Source organism: Electrona antarctica, assembly GCF_951216825.1.
Source record: "Electrona antarctica genome assembly, chromosome: 17".
Taxonomy (NCBI): Eukaryota; Metazoa; Chordata; class Actinopteri; order Myctophiformes; family Myctophidae; genus Electrona; species Electrona antarctica.
In genome coordinates, this window is record NC_136798.1 from 4,680,814 (window position 1) to 4,692,832 (window position 12,019).

Genomic DNA, 12,019 nt, shown 5'->3' on the forward strand with positions numbered 1-12,019 from the left:
CCAGTGACCTCGTCTGAAACCACAGGAACAGTGTACACCCTGCTCTACACTACAGTACCTCTCTCTCTCTCTCTCTCCCTCTCTCTCTCTCTCTCTCTCTCTCTCTCTCTCTCTCTCTCTCTGTCTCTCTCTGTCTCTCTCTCTCTCTCTCTCTCTCTCTCTCTCTCTCTCTCTGTCTCTCTCTCTCTCTCTCTCTCTCTCTCTCTCTCTCTCTGTCTCTCTCTGTCTCTCTCTCTCTCTCTCTCTCTCTCTCTCTCTGTCTCTCTCTGTCTCTCTCTCTCTCTCTCTCTCTCTCTCTCTCTCTCTCTCTCTCTCTCTCTCTCTCTCTCTCTCTGTCTCATCTTTCGGTATATTTTCCTGCTCTCCGTCACCCTCTCTGTCTCACCTCCTGTGTGCAGGACGGGCGTCTGGCAGCGGGGGACCAGTTGCTGAGTGTGGACGGTCGCAGTCTGGTGGGCCTGTCACAGGAAAGGTGAGATACGTGAGACATTGTGGTCCTGAGTAGTACTACCGCCAGTAGTAGTAGTAGTAGTACAAGCTACTACAAGTAGTACAAGTAGTAGGACAAGTACTACAAGCTCACAACATGTCTTGCTGCAACGAGTTGTGAGCTTGTAGATCGGCTATTGTCGGTATAACTCGTGCCTAACTTAGGGTTGAGTCCATGAACAGGTGTGCCGAGTCTTTAAATGGCTTCAGGTGGAGGCACGTGAAAGTAGCACTTTAATAGATGCTGGGGCTCCATCTTCATTATAGTCCTAAAATCAGCAGAAAGTAAAATAGTTATCAAAGCGACAAAAATAAAATCAACCAGGTGCTCGATGGAGATGCAAGAAGTGAAAAGTAGGGCTGGTGCTTCAAAGATCAGTGGGACTGGAAAATACTAAAGACCAGGGCGGCAAGACCATTGTAGCACTCAAAAAGTTAAAAATGAGAGGGGCCCAGACGGTTAGCTCAACCGTCTGGGCACCTAGGCTGCCACGCCAGCCGGACGGTTAGCTCAACCGTCTGGGCACCTAGGCTGCCACGCCAGCCGGACGGTTAGCTCAACAGTCTGGGCACCTAGGCTGCCACGCCAGCCGGACGGCGTGCTCAACCGTCTGGGCACCTAGGCTGCCACGCCAGCCGGACGGTTAGCTCAACCGTCTGGGCACCTAGGCTGCCACGCCAGCCGGACGGTTAGCTCAACCGTCTGGGCATCTAGGCTGCCACGCCAGCCTGACAGTTAGCTCAACCGTCTGGGCATCTAGGCTGCCACGCCAGCCGGACGGTTAGCTCAACCGTCTGGGCATCTAGGCTGCCACGCCAGCCTGACAGTTAGCTCAACCGTCTGGGCATCTAGGCTGCCACGCCAGCCTGACGGTTAGCTCAACCGTCTGGGCATCTAGGCTGCCACGCCAGCCTGACAGTTAGCTCAACCGTCTGGGCACCTAGGCTGCAACGCCAGCCGGACGGTTAGCTCAACAGTCTGGGCACCTAGGCTGCCACGCCAGCCGGACGGTTAGCTCAACCGTCTGGGCATCTTGGCTGCCACGCCAGCCTGACAGTTAGCTCAACCGTCTGGGCACCTAGGCTGCCACGCCAGCCGGACGGTTAGCTCAACCGTCTGGGCACCTAGGCTGCCACGCCAGCCGGACGGCGTGCCGCGGGTTCGACTCCCGAGCCAGACGGCCCTTTGCCGCGTGTCACTCCCCATCTCTCTCGCCCTTTCCTGTCTGTCTACTGTTCCCTATCAGTAAAGGCATAAAAAGCCCTAAAACAAATCTTTAAAAATAGATGTACTTTATTTATAAAAGTTAAAAGAAGCTTCTTTTAACTTTTATAAATAAAGTACATCTATTTGTATCCACCCTCTCTTCATTTTTTACTTTTTGAGTGCTCGGATCACCGCCTTGTCTTTAGTAAAGTAGTTATCTTTTTGAAAATGTTCTACTTCACTGTGTCAGTGTTCAAATACATAATGTAACGCAACCGGAGCCGTGCCGTTCGGTTGAGCACATGAAACAATATTTTCATGGAAAAGGGATCTTTTGGCTGCAGTCGCTGCAGCACATGTGGAGATGATATTGATAAGTGTAACATGCACATGTGGAGATGATATTGATAAGTGTAACATGCACATGCACTCTCATCCAACTGTGAACAACAGCATCTCAGATCTCACAGATATGACAGTATACTTGTCCGTCTTTCCAGAGCACAACCGTGACCGAAGGAAACCACCCAGAACCAAGCATAGGCTTATAGAGTTACACTGGCTTCACTGGAATGACCTCTATTAAGCGTGTGTGTGTGTGTGTTTGTGTGTCACTGAAATTACCTCTATTGTGCGTGCGTGCGTGCATGTATTTGGAAACCACATTCAAGGAGCTTAAAAGTGGCTGCCGCCCATTCATATAAATCCTTTGTTATTGAGATCAACATGTACAGTCTTGTGATCCAGGGCTGGCGTGGGATAGTGTTCATTTCACCCTGTTACATACAGTAAATACCACACATTTCACCAGGATCATTTAACCCATTCTGACCTGAGATCAGATTCTAAAAATGTCTTCTACATCCTGACAGTTTTCTGAAAAAGCTATGTTTCTATGTCAGTCGTTCTTCGATTTTTCAAAAATGGCAGACCTACAATGGGTTAAGATAGTGCCATTTAAGTTATCAGTCAAAGATAACCATGCTAATTTTGCCTTTCAAATACTTAACTGCAATTGTAAGGGAAAACAAATGGGTTAGGGTTTGCTCAAACAAAATGGGACACAAAACATTTGTAAATATAGTTTTCACAGAGGTTGTGCATGTTTGTGTCCGTTATCCCAACTATGTTAAGTTTCCTAATGTGGCTTTGGAGAGGCAGTGCGTAGTCAATAAAAGAGTGTTTTCATGCTCCACAGTTGGGAAATAGCTGAAGTTTACATTCCCAGAGTCACATCCAATAGAAGACATGTGGCTCATTACGTCTTTTACGTCTGCCCTTCAACCACTTGGAGCTTCTACTCTCTCTGTGTGTGTGTGTGTGTGTGTGTGTGTGTGTGTGTGTGTGTGTGTGTGTGTGTGTGTGTGTGTGTGTGTGTGTGTGTGTGTGTGTGTGTGTGTGTGTGTGTGTGTGTGTGTGTGTGTGTGTGTGTGTGTGTGTGTGTGTGTGTGAGTGTGAGACACACACACACACACACACACACACACACACAGTCACTCACACAGTCACACAGACACACACACACACACACACACACACACAGTCACACAGTCACACAGTCACACAGTCACACACACACACACACACACACAGACACACAGTCACACAGTCACACACACACACACACACACTGTGTGTGCCTGTGTGTGTGTGACTGTGTGTGTGTGTTTTTCTCGGCAGGAATCAACATTGAATATTATAGTCAAGTGACTTTGGGTCTGGCCTGAGAGAAATGTTCCTCAGCCAATTAAAACCCCAGTTTCCGCTTGTACATAACGAGCAGCTTAGAGCTGTGTGGCAAATGAACCGCTGTGAGAAAAAAAGAAGTGAAATACCATTCCGTATTTGGAAAAGTCAAAACCACACATGCTTTTGATTGATTGATTGAAGAATTTATTAACAGTTTGCAGAATTACAGTACATTTCAAGCACAAACTCAATACAAAGGCTGTTAACTGTGAGTGGACGACCCAATTAAGCATTACACTTGTTTCCAACAGGGTCCACCATGTTCAAATCATCAAAACATTTAGAGACGTACAAAAAGACACTTCTATAGACAGAAGTGATCGTCAGAAATATTAGCTGTTTTGACTGGTGAAAAAACTTAGTGACCTTGGTACTTGGCACTGCTGGTGGAGCTGATCCACTTTATATTCTCTGTGAGAACATGTTGCGAAAATACGCCTTCCATTGCCTTCCGCCTGTGTCCCACTTTAATGGTCTCCCTCTCAGCCCTCAAACCTGTGTCGAGTGGGGAAGAGAATGTAAGGGTGGAAATTGTGGAAAGAATTTGCGAATTGTTTAAACCATTTTGGGCGGAAACCCCTTTTGGTGTTAGCATCATGTTATGCTTTAGCTATTGAAAAATAGCAGATCTACAAGCTCATAGCGCGCCACCGAGTGGCGCGTTATGAGCTTGTAGATCTGCTATTTTTGAAAAATCGAAGAACGACTGACATAGAAACATAGCTTTTTCAGAAAACTGTCAGGATGTAGAAGACATTTATAGAATCTGATCTCAGGTCAAAATTGTTTAATGTGATTTTAAATGGCAACAGCAGAGGCAAACGCCTCCTGCTTGGTTGGTACGGCTACGCATTGACCTAGCTAGCCAAAGGAAATGTCAGTTCTAATGGGGTGTGAATGGACAGGATGTGGAATAGACAAAACATTTGGCATAGAGCGTAGTCTCTGTTGTTTTGCGTTAAATGCCTGTTTGGTTAACATTCCGCCTTTCACTCTCTCTCTAATATACCTCTCTCTGGTCTTCTCCTTTCTTCCTCAGAGCTGCAGAGCTGATGACCAGGACGGGTGCCGTGGTCACTCTGGAGGTGGCGAAACAAGGAGCCATCTACCACGGCTTGGCTACCTTACTGAATCAACCCAGCCCTATGCTGCCTAGAGGTTAGAAAACACAAACACTCCATGCTCACTCTGTCTTTTTGTTGACTTTTATTCACTCAGGGAGAAGCTTTTCTCTGCATACGTGATGTCTTGTTTGCAATGTGTGGCAGGGTATTGTAACGTGTACGGCAGGGGTATTCTACTAGATTAGGCCTGGGGGCCATAACTGTAGAATGATTCTGTGTGTGGGGGCCTCACAGCGTGCGCGCACACACATTTTGTGCTCAAACAAGAATATTTATAATTCATTATTTATAATGTCTGCACAGTAATGAGCAGGATAATATGTCTATACAGGTATATATGCTACCTTAGAATAGATTGACCTAAATAGACCTATTTGACAGTGCATAAACATAATTGCCTTGACATTAACGACTGGCATTTCTCTCCAAAAGCCCTTGAATATGATTGAATATGATTTAAGGATTACTGTCATTATGGTATTCTCACACTTCATATCGCACACACCATACCTGTAACTTTCATTAGCCCTTTTTTCTTTTTATAAATTCTTCCAAGGGCCACATTTGGCCTGCCGGCTGGTGTACGGTTTACGCATGTGCGCTTTTGCTCGCTAGCAAGATAAGTTGAGAATGGATGGGCAGATTCATGAAACTTGAGAATGATTAGTAGACTCCTCTGAAGAGATTATGTTTTTGGTCATGCATCAAAGGTCAAGTGCACAATTCAGATGCATCTGCAAAACGGGGATTATAGAACCAAGGACCACCCGGATGCAAACCTCCGCCTGTCCCTGAAGCCATGGGATAGCAGAAGGATATCGTCATGGACTAACTAAGCCCAAACCAGACGTTCACTCCACTTCACTACGACAGCGAATTCCCCAAACTTGAGGGCACAAACGAACCTTTCATCATTTCATATCGCTTCCCTCTCTAACTTTTAAGATTGCACCCAAATTAATATTTGACTTGGAAATCATCTCCACAGAGACAATTGGTGTTTTGTTCACATCTCACAGTATTCTGGCTCCATGCAGTGTCTGTGTACATGCATGCCTGTTATGTGTGTGAACTTTACAGCAGTGGTTCCCAAACTTTTCCATGTCAAGGACCCCTAAATCGACATTTATTAGCCACCATTTGAAAATATAATATGCCAGGGACCCTCATAAGAGAAGAATTTTATTACGGCTCTAGCAGTGATTCTCAGCACATTTAACTTCAAGGACCCCCAGTTTGACCTGAATTAGTCTACGGACCCACATTTAATAGCATTTCTATCTCTGGGACCCCAATTTATATTGTAAAATCAATGTTAATTTAACTCTCAGAGTTACAGACCCATAAGGGTCCATTTGTTTCCAAACTATCATTTAGCTGGGGACCCCCTGGAACTCCCTCAAGGACCCCTGGGGGTCCCCGGACCCCACTTTGGGAACCACTTGCTTTACAGAGAAAGCAAGTGAAGAGCAGCAGAAATGTCCAGACAATGTCCATCCTTGTTGTCATCCATTCTGTTGGCTAGTAAAAAACTCCACCACACTGTTGGAGCTTGCGTGACTAAAGACCTACTGTAATTACTGTTTGTGGCTACCGGCTACCGCTAGCATTTTGTGCCTGCAAGTGAGTGTGTGTGTGTCCATGGCGTGAGAGGCTGAAAGCATGACACGCACGCACGCACGCACGCACGCACGCACGCACGCACGCACGCACGCACGCACGCACGCACGCACGCACGCACGCACACACACACACACTCAGTTTAATGTGCTTCTGGCTGTGTTCTGGACTTTGTCCGTTGGAATGTGACCTCGTATTCATTAAGGACGTCCTTTGGCCCAGCTGGCCTGTGGTCCACACTGACGCTAAAGGGGGCGTTTTACTCACATTCTCCTCCAGACCGCAATATTGTGGATGTGCAGACGGTGGCTGTTCCACTGGTCCTGGTCATCTAAGATCACAGACGGTGGCTGTTCCACTGGTCCTGGTCATCTAAGATCACAGACGGTGGCTGTTCCCACTGGTCCTGGTCATCTAAGATCACAGTGAACTTCACTGATGCAAATAGTAGCACACCAATGAATGCAACATATATATAATTTGGTCCACACTAATGCTCGTTATAAAACTGAATACTCGGTCTCTGGAAGACTGTAGACAGTTCAGAAGCTCCTCCTACCAGTGACAGTTCAGAAGCTCCTCCTACCAGTGACGGGTAGGCAGGTCTGTTCATTTCAAACAAGATTTAAAAGGTTATTTTATTAATGCAAGAACAATGGCTTCTATTTCAGCATGCCAACTGTCGAGGAAGAGAAAGATTGTAGTTCCGATTATGTCGTTGGTAGGAATGTTTCTGAACTGTCCATAGACGGGAAATTTCCATTGATGGAAATTGTGCCATCTGATTATGAGCAGTAAGGTGAAGAGGAGGTTGAAATGGGTGATAACTATATATTTATTTATTTTCCTGCACTGTTTTCTCTCTTTATTCATCTATAGCAGCGGTGGGCAACTTTGACGATGGAGAGGGCCACTATATTTCAACACTCACTCCCTAGGGCCATATATTACGGTCGTCGCAAAAATAGCCGATCTACAAGCTCAAAACGCGTCGCGCTGCGACGCGTTTTGAGCTTGTAGAACGGCTATTTTTGCTATATTCGAATTGAAATCTTGAATTTTTGCTATTATTTTAATCAGAATCCTGAAAATTAATATTTTTCATTTCAAATGCCTTTAATTATACTTGTGTTGAAGCATTGAGCTACTAATTTAGACTGAAGTAATTAAAGCGGGTCATGTTTGCATGTTGTGGAATTGTAATCAGCTGAAACCAATATTATATCAGAATTCTGACATTAACCTGAGGGCCGCATTAAGTGAAGGTGGGGGCCGCATGTGGCCCCCGGGCCGCCAGTTGCCCACCCCTGATCCATATGCATTCATTCCATGCCTTCACTCCTTGCCTCTGTTCCACCTTCCCTCCTCCTCCTCCTCCTCATCTCATTTCATCTCATGCTGTTTCCTCTCATCTAATCTTGTTTCCTGTCATTTCATTTATTCCCATCTCTCCCCTCATTTCACCTCACCTTGTTCCCATCATCTCATTTAAAGGTATATTCATAAGGTGATATCACTTCTTTTTTTGTTTTGTTGTGATAATCCTCCCTACTATAGAGTGTGCTGACCATATAAGGAGTTCCTCCCTGTCCCCAGTTAACCCCTAGGGTAAAAAAAACCCCTCATGTTTCGTTTTTGGCTAGGTAGCCCAGCCTTCATCCAATCATGATAGAGAGGGGCCTTCCGCCAATCATGATCGAGCGGGGGCGGGCCTTGGTGTGCGTGCTGTGGGCCTGTCGCGTGTCCCCCCACTGTAGAGCGTGCACAGCTTGTTACAGGGGCAGACCGGGGTTGTTTTCCAAATCACCCAAATCACTGAATGCTCATCTAATCTAATCTCTCGTTTCCGCTCTTCTCATCTCCTTCTTCGTGTCATCCCCTTCTCCAGCGTCGGACCGCGGTCGGGATAAGAACGGGAAGTTGCGTCCAAAGAGCGAGGGCTTTGAGCTGTACAACAACACGGTGCAGAACGGCTCCCCGGAGAGTCCGCAGGCCGGCTGGGACTCCTACCCGGAACCAAAGAAGATGAGCGGAGAGGAGCGTCTCCTGAAGAACCGCGCAGACCACCGCTCCAGCCCCAACGTAGCCAGTACGTATGAACCCATTTTGACCTGAGGAACGATTCTACAAAATGTCTTCTAAATCGTGACAGATTTCTGGAAAACCCTATGTTTCTATGTCAGTGGTGCTCAACCTTTTTCATGTCAAGGAGCCCCAAAAATATATGTAATTGGCCGTCGACCCCCATCTGAAAATATATTGTTCCAGGGACCCCCCCAGAAGCAAAGATTTGAGTTAAAAAACGTTCGCTCTGAAAGAATTTATATTCAGATTTGCATTTGCACCACATTTTCATGATTTTTCAAAAATAGCAGATATACAAGCTCATAGCGCGGCACTCGGTGCCGCGCTATGAGCTTGTAGAGCTGATATTTTTCAATAGCTAAAGCATAACATAATGCTTAAAACACCAAAAGGGGTTCCCTTTTATATATATTTCGTCATTTCAATCGAAGGCACAGAGCGCCATTGACGTATGGCCCTCACTTCACACACACACGTGAAGTGAGGGGTGACCCACCGGTGGCTGCCACATGACGTACACGACAATTTCAGCATGTTGGTGCCAAAAACAACATGCATCATAATAACTACTACCCTAAATGCTGCTGTCCCTGTCGTCCTCAGATCAGGGTCAGAGTCCCGGAGCCAAGGCTGTGTACTCTGGAGGACCCGGCAAGATCACCTCCGTATCCACAGGCAACCTCTGTGCTGACGTGAGTAGTAGGAGGCGTGGTGAGGAATGTGCTGCTCGGCTGCGTGTGGCCTGGAGAGAGAGAGAGGGAGAGGGAGAGGGTTGACACTGGACTGATTAATGTACATAACACCAACACTCTACATACTGTAGACGTGGGTGTGTGTAGATAGACGGTGTCTGTTAATTTCACATTGGTTTGACTAATGGGACACTGATACTGTACTACTCCAGTGCAGTGCTTCTCAGGTCATGACTCCCAAATTAATCATATTTGAACTGAGGACCTCCCAAAATAATCATATTTGAACTGGGGACCTCCCAAAATAATCATATTTGAACTGGGGACCTCCCAGAATAATCATATTTGAACTGGGGACCTCCCAAATTAATCATATTTGAACTGGGGACCTCCCAAAATAATCATATTTGAACTGGGGACCTCCCAAAATAATCATATTTGAACTGGGGACCTCCCAAAATAATCATATTTGAACTGGGGACCTCCCAAATTAATCATATTTGAACTGGGGACCTCCCAAAATAATCATATTTGAACTGGGGACCTCCCAAAATAATCATATTTGAACTGGGGACCTCCCAAATTAATCATATTTGAACTGGGGACCTCCCAAAATAATCATATTTGAACTGGGGACCTCCCAAAATAATCATATTTGAACTGGGGACCTCCCAAAATAATCATATTTGAACTGGGGACCTCCCAAAATAATCATATTTGAACTGGGGACCTCCCAAATTAATCATATTTGAACTGGGGACCTCCCAAAATAATCATATTTGAACTGGGGACCTCCCAAAATAATCATATTTGAACTGGGGACCTCCCAAAATAATCATATTTGAACTGGGGACCTCCCAAATTAATCATATCTGAACTGGGGACCTCCCAAAATAATCATATAGCCCCCACATATATACAGTAATAGTCATATACCCCTACCCTGAAAATAGCAGATCTACAAGCTAACAGCACTCTCTCTTCATCACTGCATTGCATAGCACAAATTCATGTGAAAAAGATTATTTCATATCACTATTCCATCGTAAATTAAAAAATCACACCCGTGTGAACTGAGTGGTGTAAGGTTTTATATAGCATGATCAGCTGTGGTCTGACGTAATGTCTAAGGTATTATATAAGGTAAGGTATTATTTAGCCTCACACCCGGATGTGATTTCACAACTGGCTGTTTTTGTGCAGAAAAAATGACCATGGTTGCTACGGTCATCCAGTTCACCCGGGTGTGATTTAATTACGTCAGAAATTATTTTGAACATAGCAACCATGCTCATTTTTTTCTGCACACAAAAGCCAGTTGTAGGAGTGGTTTACACCACTCAAAAAAGTAAATAAATGGATACAGTATACCCCAGAAAGCAGCGAGAGCGTTTCTCAGAAACTGCTTTGTAACTGTAAGAAAGAGTGAGGGTGGCGACGTGCAGCAGAGAGCCTGGGGTCGTATCAGAACATGGGCCAGCTGCGGGAAGGAATTCAGCCTTATTTCTATGGTATGCTGCACTCTTCCCATGAACTCAGTCCTTCCAGTAACATGTACTATTTAATACTGTGTAAGAAATGCTATCTCTCTCTCTTTCTCTCTCTGGTTTTTAGTTGGCCAGTAATCATGAATCCCAGTCAAGGCGCCTCACCGCATCTCTGACTGGCTATTCAGCTGTGGTCATACCCGTTATCTCTTTTCACTTTTTGTGAATGATTCTTAACCTATAAGCAGCTAATGATCATTTCTTTATTATCTGTTATTCTGGTCTTGCTCCGTTTTTAGCTTAAACCACCACTGTGCTGTACCTAAGACTTCAAACGAGGGCTTGTAGTACAGACTCTCTCTCTCTCTCTCTCTCTCACTCTCACTCTCACTCTCTCTCTCACTCTCTCTCTCTCACTCTCACTCTCTCTCTCTCTCTCTCTCTCTAAAAACTAGACTAAAATGTTAGGAAGTGACTATAGTGGACAAGAGATCCAGTATAAATCATTTTACACTTGGTTAAATGCTGGAAATAGCCGATCTACAAGCTCAGTAGTGTAGTAGTAGTGTAACAAATCACACCCGTGTGAACTGAGTGATGTAAGGTCTTATATAGCCTGTCTGACGTAATGAAATCATGTCTGACGTAATGAAATCACACCCGGGTGAACAGGGTGAACATAGCAACCATGCTCATTTTTTCTGCACTAACAAAGCCAGTTGTAGGAGTGGTTTACACCACTCAAAAACAGCCATTACAACGGCATCAAGGCCGGCCAAAATACATTTTAGTCGACTAAAACTAGACTAACACTAACACATTCCAGGTGACTAAAATGTGACTAAAACTAAATAAACTACTCAAGAGACTATGACTAAAACTAAAATCAAAATTTGCTGCCAAAAACAACACTGCCCTTTACTCAGTTTACCGTATGATTTCTTCTCTCCCTATACCCCCCAATCTCCCCATTCAGGAGGAGCCGTCCCCTCCTCGCCCTGAAGCCTACCCCATCCCCACACAGACCTACCCCAGGGAGTATTTCACCATCCCAGCCTCCAAGAGCCAGGACCGCTTGGTGGCCCCCGGCCACGGCCAGGGGGGGCCAGGGCCTGCTCAGCACTGGCAGGGCATGGACGACAGGGAGAGGCTGCCCGGTGGCATGCCTGACGAACTCCTGGACAACAGCATGCAGGTACAAATGGCACCGCACGTCACGTTGTCGTAGTGAAGAGGGCAGTTCGCTGTTCTCTCAGGTATTGCTCTGTGTTGGTTCTGTGTTTTCACGCACAAAATATCTAATGGTTACAGTCTTATTTACCATACGTTAATTTGTACCTTTAAAAACCCACTTTCCATTATCCCTGTTTCAGTGGGTCCACGAACAGTACCTGAGTGGGCCTTGACGCTGATCAAAGCCCATGGGTTTACAAAGTCTTAATCTGGCCCTGCTGACACTTTTTAATTTGAAGGGGTGTCTAAAAACATTTTCAGTTCTACATTACATGTTTGATGAATATTCAGTTATACCTTTAATAGCCCACTAGTAAAAAATGTAATATTCGT

At 45.4% G+C, this 12,019-nt stretch overlaps 1 protein-coding gene across 1 annotated transcript in view; it reads left to right on the forward strand.

Annotated features, from left to right (window-relative positions):
* LOC306940574 (afadin-like) overlaps positions 1–12,019 on the forward strand; it is a 175,843-nt gene that overhangs the window by 140,604 nt on the left and 23,220 nt on the right. Inside the window, 5 exon segments of the mRNA XM_079525671.1 lie at positions 399–472; positions 4,485–4,603; positions 8,078–8,278; positions 8,878–8,966; positions 11,430–11,648. Coding sequence (XP_079381797.1) covers positions 399–472; positions 4,485–4,603; positions 8,078–8,278; positions 8,878–8,966; positions 11,430–11,648 — 702 coding nt within the window.